General features: G+C 35.2%; 2 protein-coding genes across 9 annotated transcripts in view; one reads left to right on the top strand and one right to left on the bottom strand.

Annotated features, from left to right (window-relative positions):
* Positions 1-17,830, bottom strand: part of sif (still life) — a 51,637-nt gene that overhangs the window by 20,041 nt on the left and 13,766 nt on the right. For 6 of the 8 annotated variants that reach the window (XM_066287884.1, XM_066287882.1, XM_066287881.1 and 3 more), the window contains exon 16: positions 1,300-1,445. In XM_066287884.1, the coding sequence (XP_066143981.1) occupies positions 1,300-1,445 (146 nt within the window). Of the gene's footprint in view, positions 1-1,299; positions 1,446-3,720; positions 3,949-4,007; positions 4,524-10,352; positions 10,512-17,830 lie in introns of those variants that run through there. The other 2 variants (XM_066287887.1, XM_066287888.1) reach the window with 2 other exon arrangements.
* On the top strand, positions 232-1,270 carry LOC136342276 (insulin-like growth factor-binding protein complex acid labile subunit). Its single transcript, XM_066287930.1, has one exon. It carries the CDS (start codon positions 282-284, stop codon positions 1,200-1,202), a length of 921 nt encoding a protein of 306 aa, XP_066144027.1. The 5' UTR covers positions 232-281; the 3' UTR covers positions 1,203-1,270.

Here is a 17,830-nt window from a genome sequence, read left to right as displayed (position 1 = left end):
AGCAGACTTGTTGGGACCAACACTTTTGGATAACGACCTGAAAACCATCTTCACGACCAAAAAAAGGAAAAACGAACTTCCTCGCTTTAATTTTCCGCACTTATTATTTCATTAAGGCACGCCACAGGGCAAATAAATAAAACGATTATAATAATAACAACATAAATTGAATCATAATCCACTTCCCGTTACTTAAAACTTCTCCAACTCTTGTCGATTAAATTAGTTAAACCTGAGCAGTCTCTGGACAAAAACGTTGTTACAAGATTACGGGGAGAAAAATGTTGTGGTTGGCTTTGACCCTGTCGTTGGTGGTTGGTGCAAACTGTGAAGTGAACAGTGATGATTTTGAGCATTGGGCGCTAGACCCCATGAAAAACGCTTCCGAAAGTCTGGCGTTATGTGAAGCTGAGGGAATCCGAATAAAGAAACACATGGAGGAGCTAGATCTCCGACCATTAGCCGACGCGATTAATCTTACCATGCTGATCGTCGATGCCATCGGGCTCAAAACCGTAACGAAAAAATCCTTAGAAGTTCTGCCAAAGTCCGTGCAGAACTTGACCATTGTCAATAACAACATCAGAACAATTAATGAGCTGACCTTTGTCAATCTCACAACCAAACATCTGAATTTATCTTCCAACAACATCGAGCTCATCGATCCCACCGCCTTCGACTTCATGAAGGCCTTGGAACTCTTGAATTTAGACAACAACAAAATCGCCATCTTCAACTTCACCTTCGTAGAGTGTCCCAAGTTGAGGGTGATTTCCTTGAAGCACAATCTGATAAAAAAACTCTCAGAGGGCACGTTAAAGAACGTGAAACACAACATCCTAACGGTGCTGCTCAGCTACAACCAAATCACTGAAGTTCATAAGTCGGCTTTCGACGTGAAACAGTTCCACGAAGTACACCTGGATCACAACCAGCTCATCAACGCTCAATTGCTGATTAGGCTCGTGAAAGCTGAGTTCGTGGACCTGTCTCAGAATAACATCACTTGCCTGCCTAAAGAATTTATGGAAAACGGGCTAAGCAAGATCAAAACGCTGAATTTGACTGGGAACCCCCTGGAGTGCCATTGTTTGCACGATTTGAGGAGAAAAATGCGCAAGAACGTGGAGTTCCAGAAGATGTCCCCCTTAGTGCAGAATATTAATTTAATTTTACCTAAGAATGACACCACTAAATGTTAGTTTATAGACGTAAATATGTGTTACCGTGCTTACTAAATATTGATAATTCACACATGCTGTTATCTAAAGCGTTGTTGCTTGTTATTGTATTTCTTACCCAGCCTTTCGGACAGCCCCTGTACAGTTGAACGAAGCAGCGGCGGTACCGGTCTGTTTGGCTTTGTATGGGGAATTCATTACGCTCTCGCCTTCATCCTCATCCGACACTGCAGTGGTCAAGGACATCCGGTCATCGTCGGAGATCTGAAACCAAATTGACCAATAAAAATTCCAATATTTTTGTGTGCAGCTTGTCATTTAGCGATTTTGTGCGTAGAATCTAATGTTAAAATTATCCAACCTGACTTCGGGACCCCCTGTAGGTATCTTATTTCCTCGTATTGTTTATACGCATGTACACAAGGTGTTTTTGAATAAGTGTCCGACATTTCACGGGGTGATTCAAGTAATTTTAAGATGGAAAGTACTTATAAATATGTGTCCTAGATGGTTTAGCGTTCAAGATACGGGTTATCAACCTTGAAACACTAAATCACACACCCCTTTATATTTTTCGGTTTTTCCAGCTAATTTTACAAAATTTTGCATCCGGTGGTTTTTGATATGGAAAATTAAAATTTATTCTCGATTTAGTTGTATCTTCTAAAAGACGTCACAAGTGATCATTTACACTCGCAAGTGATATACAGTATGGCACAAAATTTTTGCAGCTGGTGAAAAACGTCCTAATGATCGCTTGCGGCCCCCTTTGGAGGATACGATTTCTCATCCTAAAAAAACCCGGACACAAAATATCGTAAAATTAACTGGAAGAGATCGAAAGGTATCAAAGAAAATGGGATTTATTTTTTCAACTTTGGTACCCTGTATCTTGAAAACTAAACGAGCTGGAAACATGTTTACGAGAACTTTCCATCTTAAAGCTATTTGAAAGATCAACGTATGAAATATATTTACCTATTCAATACCATCCAGTATTCAGGCAAGTCAAAATTCGAGGCGTATCGTTAGAATCTTGGGAACTATAAGAGACACGAGGTCGCTTAAATTGGGAGAAAGTTGCACAATTTAGTGCCCAAGCAAATGCCACCCTAAATTGCGAATAATTTCAAATATTTCAGGAGATATCCAGAAAAAAACCGAAATTTTGCTTTAGCATTTTTATTTTTTCCAAACTTTATTTGAAGAGATACTTCAAAACGAACATCGCCTTATTATTATCACTTTTTTTGATACCCCGTAGCATATTAATTTGCACTTATTTACCAAAAATGTAAACGTTTGAATTATTATCATTCCATTTCAAATAATTTAATTGGATCCGTAATTTAAATCATTTTTAATAGCACTTTTAAAGTTTGTTATTTCTGCAAAGAGCGTGCTGAACCTAATTAAACATTTGTGTTACAAGCGTAATAGATTTTAATATATCACGCCTCTCAAGTGATGAGAACATTTTATTTCACTTTGATAATAATTAAAATCAATTTTATAGTTTATTGAATATATTTGATAGAACAAGAATTTTACGGCCATTAAGCAAATTGACAATTTTTTACTTATAAAAAAAAAGAGGACGAACTCAATCCAGCACATGCTCGTCCAGATATGTTGTTTTGTTGTAAATACTTATAACTCCTACGTATTTCGCACACTTTATAAAAAATTATTTATGTGATTTATGTTATACATTTAAATTTATTTAAAACATCTATTACGTGACCAGAAGACACTGCAACAAACGCAAACTTATGCTAAAAACTATAAGTAGGAGAGTGAAAGATATATGCAGTTTTCAAAAGAGTATTTTTATCATGCCTAATACTTTTCTTGGTTATTGTTATGCGACATTGTCTTTAGAAGGGCAAAAGATACTAAAAGACAAGATTAAAAAAATCCAGGACCGTATTTAAAAAATTAAGTTGTTGCTGAAGTCCCAAAGACGAAACGTCGCATTTCAACCTTCACAACGCTATTTCGTGGGGACGATAAGTGGTATAATAAAGTGACATTTGTTTTGAAATATCTCTTTAAAAAAGTCAGGAAAAAATAAAAGTGATGTAGCAGAATGTCGGCTTTTTCCGGATATCTCGGGAAGCATTCAGCCTTTTTCCGGGTTCAAAGTGGCATTTTCTTGGGCACTAATTTGTGCAACTTTGCCCCAATTCGAGCGAACTTGTATCCTTTATCGTCTCCGAGACCCCAATGATGCGCGTCGAATTCGAGCCACCCTATGCATAAGAGTGTTATCGGAGTATGTGGATGAAAGGTACCTAACGCAAACAGTGCATTTCGGCATACGTCTTCCAGTATCAACCCACTCTTAGATCTAAGGGATTGAAAATACCTCCGCGTGCTTCCGAATTGTTTATCATACCGCGTGTAACGTAATTTGACGCCTTACCCACACAAGAGAAAAAGGAATGACGATGAACGTTGATGAAAAATGGGATGAGGAACAAAATGAAAAGCGAAACTGAATCGAAGCACATACTCTTTAATAGATGACGATATCTACCTTCAACAGAAACAAAGCATTACATCGTTCGGCATCCTGTTTTTCGTTCCAATGCACGTGGCGATATCTCATGTTGCCAACTACCGTGGGTTTATTCAACTTGGTCACCTCTCTTGCCAAACGATATATTGTTTTCTTTTTGATTTTCTTCTTATGCCTGCGTTTCTCCGCTTCCCTTTCGTCCATCTCGCTGAAATCCCCTTGGGACGTGAGGCCCTCCTCAGTAACCTACATCGTTGCATAGGGCACGAGGCCGGGGGAATGAGGTAGATTGAAACTGATCTTACCCAAGTACTCAATACGCTTTCGATAAAGTTGAAAAATTTTTGAACGTTGGCCTCCATTTCCCCGTAAGGCTGCAGGCAAAAATTCGTGTTCGCGCACACTTGCAGCAAGAAGTTGTCGCCGAAATGGACGGTTTTGCGACGTCTGCGTTTAGCAAGCGACATGTTTTCCGGCATTTTGAGGGTGCAAAGGGACGTTGTTTTTACTGCTTCGCAACCCTTTCACTATCACTCCGACAACAATGAAAACCGTATTAAAACTGGAATTCGCGCTTCGACGTTCCATTTTCCCGAAGAAAATGGCCTATTTAAGGCGAACGTTAACATTTATTATATTCCTTTACTGATGATTGTCGACGTGTCGAGTTAATACAGCGACGGGGATTAGGAGAGACCGGAAGATTTTGTGTATCTACATAGCATTATACATAGAGGACCAAAAGTTCCGAATAACTTTGTTAAACATTCAAGCAGTATTTTTCATGAAAATGCTGGAACTCGTCAAATGTCATTTTTGGTTGTGCATTTTTTGACGTAACACGCACGTGTACAGGGCTAACCACGCAGTAAATAAATTATTTCCCCATTTTTTCCTTATGGAACCCCATGTATATTATGACGTTTTTGAACTTTTTGAGAAATCCTCGACATATATCATGTAACATATTCATGTCTAAATTCAACAGTTATTAATATATGTGCATAATATGGCAATCGCCTGACATCACCTCTAAGGACTTTCGGTCCAACTTCATTTTACGGGAAATATGATATTCAAAAATATTAAATTTCCCCCGATTTTACACATGATTGTGAATATGCAAATTTGTTGCTGCGCTCTTTCCATTGCAGAGTTAAGTAAAGATTTGTGTTCGAACTTAAAAGCATATATAACCGAAACTATCACTCCTATGAAAAAATGCATTAAATTATCTGGAGGAAATTTCATTGGCTGCAACTTTAGTTCTTATGACTTTTTTTCCTAAATCTAGTGGTGTCCGAGATATTCGCGAAAAATTGAATTTTGCGCAAAAAATACATACCAAATCAAATATTTATAATTTATTTGACTCTCTTAGCATGCCGACTGCCACTTCATGAAAATGATCCAAAAACGATAATTTTCTAATGGAAGTTTCCATATAAGATATAAAATGAAATGGTTTTTTATAAATGCATCACATGACACTCGACGTGTTTAAATAGTAATGTGTTTCAACAATGTATTTCTAAATCCAACTGTCTTACGAGATCGTGGAGTAAAAAGAGGGTAGATAGGGTGACTTAGTGGATCTTTAGTTTCCCAAAGGGTGACATATCACTTGTGTCAAATATTTTTCTTGCGCAAGGTCCATGTTAATATTATGATTTGTTCTTCACGAATATCTCGGAAACCACTACAATTACGAAAAAAATTATAAAAACTAAAGTTGTTGCCCATAGAATATCCTACAAAAAAGTCAAATGGATTTTTTTCATACGAGCAATAGTTTCGGTTATATATGCTTCTAAATTACAAACATATCCTTACATAACTTCGTAATGGCAAAAAAGCACAGCAAAAAATGTATATATATATATACAGGGTGTTTCCTAACTACGTGTAAAAAATTTAAAGGCGTAATCCTCGACTGATTTTGAGTCCAAAATGTCTAATAAACATATGTCCGCAAATGCCTTGTTTCCAAAATACAGGGTGTTGAAGAATACTTTAATGATTAATTATAAGAATTGCTTTTTATTAATTATAATAATACCACCAAACCTTTAGAAACCTTTAAAACCTTTTTCAACGTCTTTCAGTCAAAACCCTGTATCTTGGAAACAAGGTATTTGCGGACATATGTTTATTAGACATTTTGGACTCAAAATCAGTCGAGGATTACGCCTTTAAATTTTTTACACGTAGTTAGGAAACACCCTGTATATATACACCCTCAAAATAATGTTTTAAATCAGGGGAAATTTAAATCTTGGATTATCTGATTTCCCGCAAAGTAAAGTTGACCCAAAATAACACTTGATGTGTTTCAGCATTTTCATAAAAAATGTTTCTTTGAATTTGTAACGCATTTATGCGGCACTTTTGGTCCTCTATGCATAAATATAGTCCGTAAGTCATCATCAGTTCACAACGATTCTCGTTTGATGAATGATAAAGCTGGACTTTCGGAAAGGTGCGATTTGTGGATGGGAATACATGAAAGAGTCTATATTTCAAGGGGTCCGCCTTTAGGATTGTGATTTCACTTCACATTCATCTTCGTCATAATATCAAGAGTAAAGTATGGATTATTCCTTCAGGGCAAGTAGGTTAAGGGCCAAGTTATTAATGCGCTATGCGGTTATTGTTGCATCTTACCCAAATTTTCTCTCGCTAAGAAGTCATGGTATCTAAACACAAGATTAGCACGCTTTCATGAACACTTTCTGCAACAGTGGCTCATAAACCTAAATAGCTTTGACAAAATATTGTTTTAATAAAATACGTAAGTTTTTATTAAAATATAGCTGGTGGTGTTAACATTTTTTTGTTATTAGGTGTCAAAAAGTGTCTTTTAGTTTCAAAATATTTTATCGACAAATCTATCTGTCTTTTTTACTCCACGGTAGCTAAAAGACAATAGTCATAAAAATCAGATCAAAACTCAACCACAACAACAAAATCTCTGAATAATTTCGGTGTATTCATTATTTTACTATATACTGATTTTTAGTGCTTTCGATATTCCTTTCTGGACAGTGCTTGGCGAATTTCCAGTTTATATTTCATTCTCTAAAGACATTCATGGTACGTTCTTGGTTATTATGAGTTAAGCGATTTTTAAGTAATTCCGTCACCTTGACACGTCCATGGCTCAGACAGGAGATATTTTTCAACCAAAGTTTATAGAAACTTTTTTAATGTTTTTACTTAATTATGACTTACCCCATTTAAGTTTGGGACGACCGTTTTAAAAAGGAATTACTATATTCATGTGCATGTAAGAATCATTGACACCAGTCTACTAGCTCCAGTGTTTTTACTTGTACAGGATGCTCCATATTCGACTCTCAACGTGGAGATCTCGGAAACCGTAAGAGATATCGAGCCGGTTAAATGGAGATGAAGTAGGATCTTTATGAGAGAAGCACTTTGCTTTTTTATTTTTTTTAATTTCCGGTTATTTCCGGAGATATCCGGAAAGAACTGAAAATTACTATTTTCTTTCTATTTATTTTTTCTACCTGACATCTTAGTTTATTGAAAGAACTATAGGTTAACAGGTTGTGGTCAAGTAATCTGAAATAGATTCTGTGTGGTTGCAGACGTTCTGGGTAGTTTTCAAAATACTGTTGGACGGCAATATCACCATTTCTCTTTGAAAAGTAGTAAATTTTTAGTCTATTACGTTTTTCTTCGTTAAAAAATTTCATTTTCCGGCAGCAAGTATTAACACATTTACTACATACATAATTTTTCTTTAATGACAGATTTTTCAAAATAAACGAGTAGGTGGCGCCTGTGAAACCAATCGTAGCACATCTATGCCTGTCATGTGATCAATATCTGACATTTATTGAGCTATTCATATTGACATAGGGGTTTTCAATCTCTACCACGAAATTAGAGTAAGCAGGATGCATTAATACGGAATGTGAAAATATCAAAATTTATTTCTTGACAATGAATATTTTTGATCTAGCCGTCGAAAATCGGCAAGTGCGACACATAGTCGTTATTCAATGATCAATCATTAGCCAAATTCGTAAAAAAAAGTTAATGATGGTATTGAAAAATCAAAGCGTCGTATCTTCAAAAAACTATTTTCCTGTTGTGCCGCTGGAAAAACAGCCTTAAAAAAGTGTTCTCCGTTTTCATGTTTCTCTGTAATTTAAGGCAAAAAAAATAACATGAATATAGCAATTTTCTGTTTTCCGAATATTTCCGAAAGTAATTGGAGTTTTCAAAAAATTAAAAAATGCAGAATACTCTTCTCATAAAGACACAATTTTACCTACATTTAACTGGCTCTGTATATCCTACGGTTTACGAGATTCCTATGTTGAGAGTCGGATGTAGAAGACCCTGTACTCCAAACAAGTATACAGAGCGTTTAGAAAAATTAGAACAAAATTTAAGGAGGTGAAAGTAGAGTTAAAAATAATAAAAGACTTACTGTAAACGTTGATCCGACGAAGCACCGTTACTGAGATATGGTTCTCCAAAGGAGTCCTCTCATTTAAATATTTTTTAAAATAACTTTCTTTCTGATTAAGCTAATGGAATGAAAGTTGTAGATGGTAATCATAACATAAGAGTCTTTAACTATCATAATTTTATCACAATCGACTATAAATAAGGGTATTTTCTAATTTATCTTACAAGAAATTTTTCAAATACTTTTTATTCATTTGAATCATCAAGCAAATAATATTATTTGTTACATTTTCACATGGTAGGCATGTTTCATGGTAACAGTTTCATTCTAGTAATTGTCACTTTTTGTAATTGAAATAATCTGAGTAGTCAAACGGATCTACAGACGTACCTACAAACCTGAGAGCAAAAGTAACGAAAATAGTTTTCTATATTAAATTTTAAGTTATAACTTTGAATCATAAAATGCATAGAAATCATGTAAGTGATAATCACTACAATAAAATTATCACCGTGAAAGATACCTACTGTGTGAAAATGTTACTGTTCTTCGCCATACATTATTTAAAAAATAACTATTCCTGACTGAACAACTCAGAACTCGAAAAAGAAGTAAATTATTACTTTCTTGAAAAAAGTATAATTCGTTAAATAATATTATTTATTTGATAAATCAAAAGAATAAGAAAAACTCGAAAAAAATCTGATAAGGGTAGTTAGAAAATTACCCTTGTTTCTAATCCATTTTGATGAAACTTATCACAAAGACCTATATGGTATAATCATTACTTGCAATTGTCACTTCATTATCTTAATGACAAAGAAAATTATTTTAGATGATACCCAGATGATAAAGTCCCTTTGGAGTGCCATATCTCAGTAACGGCGTGTTATCGGACCAATGTTTATTGGAGCTGTTCTTTCTATTTTTGGCTCTATTTTTACCTGTTTATGTTTTGTACCGACATTTCCGAGCACCCTGTACATTGAAAACTGGCGCCAACAGTTCCTGCTCTTAGAGAATGGCAAATATAGTTAATCTTTTTGGTAGCAGTAATTATACATCTACTGGCGCCAGTTAACCATGCATGTTGAAACACCACTATAATAACAATTGAATTTTGGCGTCCGTAAAAGAGATTTAAGCAGGATTTTGGATATACATGATTTTTTGGCACCAGAGTAATTATTCGCGCCAAAAAGTTCAACTGTTTCTGAATAATCTCTGAATCTGATGGGATCTGAATTTTTTATACAATTTTTAGATGCTCAAATGCGACATTAATTAAGCTCTGTTTATGCATGGAAATTTGGCGCTAAAAGGTAAGCAATAACAGTTTCTGATAAGGAATTATTAAAAGGGAATTATCAGTTAATTTGCTGAAGGTAACGGATGGTTAGTCGTAGACAGAATGTTGCAGTGCACTCGCATATAATGAGCACCCGAGCTGAGTCATTTTACGAGAAATTTGAATATAATTTTTAAATTTAACTCTCTCGAAATCGCCAATTTTAAAGAAATATTTGACTAGAATTGGCAGTAATTTTGCGCTGATTCTAAACGAGTAATTTAGGAAATTATTTTCAGTGTTTTTGGCTGGTGCAATCCAGCAAATTTCAGGATTTTTTTTCATTTTTAACTAAGTGTCTTGTTTATTTTACCTATTTAATGAGCACCCATTGAATGGAATGGTAACGGAGAGTACTTATACCGTTGCTGACTCGTAGAGCCCGTCGCTTTGTTCTACCATCGCATACCATCACAAGCAGAATCAAAAACAAAAAAAATCTGCAAAAACAACTCACACCGTTGTCCTATAGAACAAAACAATCGTTGCTTAACTAGGATATTAATGAACAGAAGGCACATATTGAAATTTTCTTACGCGTGCTCATCGGTTAGAGAGTCGCTTTCACCTTTTCTTAACAACTCTAATCATCAATCGGTTGTCATGGTAACTATACGAGCGTCTTTATGAGTTCGTCACGATACCAATTCAACTAAACTATTTTTCGTACTAAATCATAACCGAACAGTGTGAGACTCTTCATGTATTTTCCACAACAAACCGCATCGTACCGATAAACATATAATCATTCCAATTTCCAATTTTAACTTCATCACTAAAGACTCAGCTAAAGGAGAAAAAACTCGATATGACAACTTCTATATGACTACAACAGAGGAAAACAATCGTGATGCAAACCGAATCCAGGCACGTACACGACGATCCAACTAATACAAAAACCGAAGTCTTGATCCTCAAATTTAGGCCATTGTTTATTAATCGATTTTTCTGTTTAGGCACTGCGGTTGATCACTCTCGTAGAATGATGCACTCTACGAGTTCGACTGAGCGACAATCGCAAAGGAATATTCGCATAAGGGATGATGACGTCAAACTGGAAAGAAAGGGGATGATGCGGGAAAACGGGGACAGCGCCGTTCGTGCCACAGTGTCCGGGTTTCGCACTATTATCGGGACGAGATCGATACGGTTCCTGCCGAAGGACGGAAGGAAATGGAAAACAGGGACGGAGTAGGTATATGCGAAACAATACAAAATGATCTGGGCATAGTTGGAACTTGGCAAAACGGCGCATTAAAGGTAACCTTCGTTACCCCCAAAAGGGCAGACTTCATCAACATAATGCCCATTTACATTTCATATAAAAGTCTTTTTTACTTAGAGGTTTCGTCAAAGAAAAATGACTGAAATGGAACAAAGCAGGCCCGCATTCAGAATCCTCGATAAAGATTTTCAACATTTTAATTTTATATAATAATTTTAATCCAAAATACCTCCTAATGGGAATCAGTTTTGATTATATGAACCGTCTCATCAAACATCATGAAAATCGATGCACGATTATTGCGAGAAGAAATTTAATTTAATATTGGCACGTATTAAACAATGCTCAAAGTAAGTATTTTCATCTACAAATACAGATAATTGGTCAACTGATTCAGAAGCGGCTCAAAGGTCAATAGGTACGCTTTAACTATTCCCGAACTGGTGTTTAATGTATATTTAATTTCTTTGTCCAACATCGTTCGAGATTAAAATCCTCTTGAAACAAACTAATGACCAGATATTTGAAGAAAGATAAGAAGGATTTTTTTATTTTTTTTTTAACATAATTGGCTCAAGCGCATGCAAAGGGAGACAAATCGCAAAATGTGCATTTTGAGTTAAGTCCATAACTTAGCCCTGCGCTTATATAGGTAAAGGGCATTTCAAATTCGACCCTCGTCATTAGGATCTCGAACACTAGAGGAGATATGAAGAAGTTTAAATCGGGGTAAAGTTTGGTAATTTAGCGCTTAACCAAATGCCGGTTTGGAAATTTTAATTTTGCGAGTACTTCCGAAGGTATCCGAAAAAAATAAAAAATCAGAAATGTTGCTTTTATTTTTTTAGTGTTTTTTTTGGGAAAGGCAGCCCAAAACCTCAAGCACATTTTCATTGACACTTTTTGTCAGCAAAACAATGACGTTTTCAGATTTGCCACCAGACTATTTTTCTGTTGAAATATCTAAGGTCGGGGCTATGAGAAAAAATTAAGTTGATGATGGTAACTAAAAACGAAACGCCGGATGACAAATCTGAAACCGCTATCGTGTCGCTGGGAAATAGTGGCAATGGAAATGTGCTTGTGGTTTTAGGCTGTTTTGTCAAAAAAACGCTAAAGAAATAAAAGCAAAATTTCTGATTTTTAAGTTTTTTCGGATAATTTCGGAAATACCCAGAAAATTTTGAAACTGGCATATGATTAAGCGCTAAATTACACAATTTCGCCCTCGTTTAAACTTTTCCGTATCTCGTATAGTTTCCAACATTTGAACGACTAGGGTTGAATTTGAAATACTCTGCATGTTATACCTTCACTTAGGCTTAACTTAGTCGTCGGAATAAATTGTCTAAATTCCAAAAATGACACAACTGTCAACAATTCTCGTGTGGTTTACAAACTTAACTCAAAATGCATATTTTGCGAATGTCTCCATTTTACACATACTTGAGCAAATGTTCAATTGGTACTTTCCAGGAATGCAGCTTTGCTCTGAACTCTAAAATTATCCCAAGCACAAACATGGTTTATTTTAAACATTGCTGGATTTAAAAAGAAAACGAATCGTTTCTCAATGCCTCTATAACTTCAGCTTACGTAAAGGAACGAGGGAAAAATCCGTTTGAAAATATTACATTTGTGACCTCGATTTGTTCGTTTTTGTTTGGAAATCAACCTACAAAGTTAAAGTTTCAACGTTATAGATAATTTTGTCGAAGTTCCAAACTTGAAAAAGCTGCAGCCGTCAGATTTCCAAAACGATTCAAAAAAATTCGGCAATATTTCAAGAAGCTGGTTCTCGAAACAAATCTGAATCAGCTAATTCTTTAGTGTAAAAAGTAAATTTTATACTCTACTAGTCGTAAGATTCCCCGGCACGTCGCTAGTGTTTAGTGAGTAATCACTCACGAATTCATGCAAATCTCAATTCTTTTACCTTGTACTAAAATTAGTTCAGGTTAAATGTGCAACATCAGGATATGGGATCTAAATAAGAAGAAAAATCTTGTTTTAAAAAGTTTTTTTTTTTTTTTTTTTTTTTTTTTTTTTTTTTTTAATTAGAGAAATGCTTTTTAGCGCGTCCCTCATTTTTAAGTAATTGAGTGACGAGATTCATAGTCGAGAAAACAATATATGTGCTTTTAGCTTATATTAAAATCAGTGGCGTAGGACCTTAAAACAAGGTGATATTTTTAAATAGCAGTAAAAGTATAATTCTGGCTGCAGAAGTTCTATGTAGGGCGCCCCTGGCTTTTGAGTAATTGTTAAACAGTCTGTTAGTTCTTTACATATTTTCCAGCGTTTTCAAGTTAACGAGCAAGCAATTATTCTATTACTTAGTATATTATACTTTATAACTGCACTCGCGGAGCATAAACCTTATCCCCAGAGTTCCCTAGAGGGAATATATTTAATAAGTGTTGTTGTACTGACTTTACGATTTTGTAAACTGCCGAGGGCACTAACCTATGTGGATTTCTTCAGAACTGGGTTCTTTATTAATGTTAAATTCTTCAATTGGCTGGTATGGCGAACTCTGGAATATCTCGAAGGGTCACATTGTATTTTAATGCGAGGAAAATTTCACACGCAATATATAAGATGTGTCTGAACATAGTGCCATAAATTCGGCTGCGTATTCTAGGTCCCAAGATATGACAAATTCATATAAATATATATCGAAAGGTGCTACGTTATAGATATACAGGGTGTGAAATTTGGTTCCTGAAGATAGATAGATATTTTTTTATTCATATTTTGGAAACGTTTTCAGATAAATTAAAGAAATTTTATACTTTATTATCGCTTTTGGACTGTTTCCATTACACACCCATGCAACCACTTGAGGAAGGAGACGCAACCCGAAGAACGAATTTTTATCGATTTATCTTACACGCCGATATTGAAGATGGAATATTTTTTTGCAGGATTTTATAGACGTATGAATTCGGATTTTTCGGTGGAAGGATCACCAACTTTCCTAATCTGCATTATTGGGCTGCAGAAAATCCACATATGAAAAAAAAGCTTCATTTCATCATAAATTTGGTGCAAACCTATGGGTTACTGTAAAAAGCCGTCTGCTTTTAATTTGCTCATATTGTTGCCAGACCATTTAAATTGCAAAAATTATTTAAAATTTTTAATAATTTATTTACCAAATATTTTCAACAAAGTGCCATTAAATGTAGAACAGGAAACCATATTTCAAAGCGATGGATGTCCCGCCTATTATCGAAGAACAATACGGGAGTTTTTAATTAATCAATTTTCTGAAAAATCGGTAGAGCGAAATGAAGCGATGTTATAGCCTGCCAAATCTCTGGATTTGACCCCAGTCGACTATCATATCTAAGGATGGACGAAGGAACTGTTATACATACAATGAGGAAATTCGTGATCATCGAGACCACTTCATCCAAAACATTAATGGAGCAGCAGTAGTTGCAGAAGTAATGAATGCTGAAGTGAGACTAGAAGTAACCACCACAGAGATGTGACGTAGATGATGACGTTGTATTAGAAACGGTGGTTCTCATTTCGAGGATGGTGATTAATCATAAATAAATAGTGCAATTAATACCTAGATAATAATTACTTATTCATTTTTAATTCAGTTTGTTAAATTATCATATGAATTTTTTCCGAGGTTTTTTTCTTTTTTGACTCAACATCTTATGCAACATTAGTCTGCTCCTATCAGCACATCAGTAGAAAGAGTAATGACTAAAGCTATTTTTAAAAATACATAAATGACTCTTCTATTTGTATTTTTCTTTTTATTCGTTTACAAAGTCGAGGTTTGATATTCGAGATATTCATTTTTGAAATTTTAAAGAGACGCAATTTTTCCCCCGTATGTAGATCCCATTACATATTTAATTTCGACGAAAAAAAACATACTCAAGTTTACGCGAAAAATGATGAGTCAAATCAAATGTCCCACTCAATTTTTACTACAGCGTGTATGAAAGTAAGCAGCGAATTTGGTAAAAATCAGAAAAATTACGTTGTCTCGAAATACGTAACGCTTTCCATAATATGGTCAAATGCGTTTAACATTTTTCGGATGTGTATCGCTGAACCGAACAACCTACACATTTATATGAAGTTTTCGTCATAGTTTTTGAACTAGGATACGTGGCTGAATTTATGGCACTCTGTTCAGAGACACCTTGTATATCAGTTCGTAGCCATTTTTGAAGTAAAAAACTGTTTTTGTTGTTACGAGTTCTATCGTCTTTGTTTGAGATAGAGCATAAACTAGGTCAAAACTCATACTGTCATTATTGAAGTTGACGGTCAAATTAAAAAATCTCCTGACAAGTTCAATATGACTTGTCCGTCTTGGTCAAATATTTTTGCGATAATTTACCAATCGGACAATTGACATTCCACATTACATAAACTACACCAACCACAGTGTAATTACTACTTCTAGGTAATATTATTACGCACGATTTGAAGTTTAATTACGCACACTTATCTGTAATTGCAGATTTTTTTCGCATATTTCACACGTCCATACATTCATACGGTAAACTACGGGTTTTCCTGATAGGCCATAAATATCTTTTTTGAAGAAATGCATTTAAAAACTGTTATTTTATTGGCTACTACTAAGATTTCGCACACCGCCTAGGACCTTTAACCCAGTGCCTAAACCCTGCTTGGGACTACATGGATTTCTTGAATGAGGCAGTCTCTTGTGATGGTACATATATTCCCAACTGACTCTCATGATGAAGCCTGTGCTGTCCAAAAGGAATTTTGGCACTTCCGTGAGGGTAAAACCTCGTTTTAATGTGGCGAAAATTTCACACATGGTGTATAGTGTGTCTTTAAAAGATGTGTACAGAATTCTACCACGGATTTCTAAAACATGGCGGGATTTATCTTGGTGCAAAAACTGTCGTTTTCAAAACAAAGAACGTCAAAGTGAAAATTTAAATAATAATAATAATAATAATAATTACTTCGTTTGAAACGATATTATGTGAGCGAAACCTCGCATGGAAGGGAGGTATGGACGCGAAATCGGAACCCGTTTACATTTTCGATATACATTGTAGAGAACGCTGTCAACGCTATGTGAAATCTCTTTAACGGGGGAATAACTTTTTTATCACCCGGTATAAAAATTATTTATGTCTAAATTTGTGTTTTCGTACAATGTTCTGTGAAAAGAGCTATCTTGGCACAGGTCCCTGCGGCCATTCCTTTGTGAGATATTTGATGTTAAAAGTTCGCTGCATTTCTCGAAAAATAACTTTAAAGTGCATATTTATTCGTCCAGTTGAAACGGAAAAAATCTAAATATTCAATTAATTATCCATTCTGATCATTTATGCAAATATTCCTGTTTTAATTTGACTATAAAAATTTCCTATTATTTATTTTGCTGTACTGTACGAATACACTTTAAAGTCATTTTTCATGACATGCAGCGAACTTTAAACTTTAAATATCTCAAGATTGAATGCCCGCAGGGGCTGGTACTACGAACTTTTTTTCCATGAAACGTGTAGGAAAACACAAATTTAGTCACACGTAAACTTTATACCGGATGTTAAAAAAGTTATGACCCTTTAAAGAAAGTTCACCTGACGGAGACGATACCCTTTAAAATGTGCATCGAAAATGTAAACGTATACTGATTCTTCGTGCCTAAGAACTCCCCGATGCACCATTTTATTTAGATAGTACCATTACAAAGGGAGTAATTAATTTTTTCCTTTCGTTAATATTCACTTTGACGTATTGTGTTTTGGAAACCGTCCATTTTTAGACAGTGGAAAATTCGGTTAAATCGTCACGTTTTCCCCTCAAAAATTTGCGGACGAGTTATGGGCAGGCGTTGTAAAGACACTCTATGTATCGGGACGTGGTCAGTTCGAAATGCAAAAAACCCGCTTTGTTTCTAGTACTACCTCTGTCTTCTGTTAAGTATAAAAAAAAACGAAAATGAGGTTTATGTCTTGTAAGAATTCATATATTCCTTCTACACGAATATTCAGCTTGGGATTGAAGGGAAAATCCAAGTGTTCATAAGTAAATAATCCTCGCTCGCGACAACTACCACATGCAGCCAATAAAATAGCAAACTGAGACGTCAAACTACCCAATTCCGAAATTATTTTAATCGATTTTATTTTAACTTCTACGTAATTCCGACGAGGACGAGAAGTTTCAAAATTCTCATCCCACATCAGTCTCTTAACCTGAGACTAAAATCGCTGCTTCGGTTTCGTTTAACCCACGTTTAATTCGGTTGGAGGTTTGGTTTCAAAATCTCGAACACTTTGTTAGTAATTTGACCCCCGGTGCTGAAATTATCGACCTAGATTTCATCGAGGTAGGTTCCTCGAACAAGGATTAAATTACACCTGAAGGTGGAGACCCCTCACTCCCACTCAGCCCACCAATCTCAATTTAAAGCGTCCAATATTGTTTAAAAATTAATGGCGAAATCGATCACTGAATTTAAAAAATGTTATATACACAGGAAAAATTGTGTTTACGTCTACAGATTTGCTAAATTTATATCGTTCAACCTTCAGTTCGGTCACGAACTGGGAGCTTATTAAATTACTGACCGATGATGTGAATTTAAAGAGATAAAACCACACCATGGGGCAAAATGAGGCTGGATGTCACAATCTCGTATTAGTAACTGTCGATGGAACATTAAATTTGTAATTAAAAAAATAATGATTCTAACAAAGTTTTCATAGCGCGAAGTTGATTAATAACACGTGTAAACAATAACCAAAAAGGTCCCGATCATCAGGCCTGCATTAACTCATATAGCATCCCTTTATGTGAATTATTACAAAATCGACACGTTCAGTGTATGCTGACAGCATACAGAATACGGCATCACGCATAACGTATGAGCATTTTAATTAATCGTTTATCGGAACGCTGTTTTGCTGCTCGCGTCCAGGATTGTCCGCGTCAGATGGTCCGCTACATTGCCTCAGAAGCGGCAAAGTTCAGGAAAAAGATTTAATATAAAAGTTACTCAGTTTTATATTAATTTTGAATTTTTTATATTTTCAAAGTTAAACTGTAGTTTCCGGGGGGAAACTATGGCGTGACAATTACGATT

Source organism: Euwallacea fornicatus, chromosome 11 (genome assembly GCF_040115645.1).
Source record: "Euwallacea fornicatus isolate EFF26 chromosome 11, ASM4011564v1, whole genome shotgun sequence".
In the NCBI taxonomy this organism is placed as follows: Eukaryota; Metazoa; Arthropoda; class Insecta; order Coleoptera; family Curculionidae; genus Euwallacea; species Euwallacea fornicatus.
The sequence above is the reverse complement of the archived record's forward strand: the minus strand, read 5'-3'. Positions and strand labels throughout refer to the sequence as shown.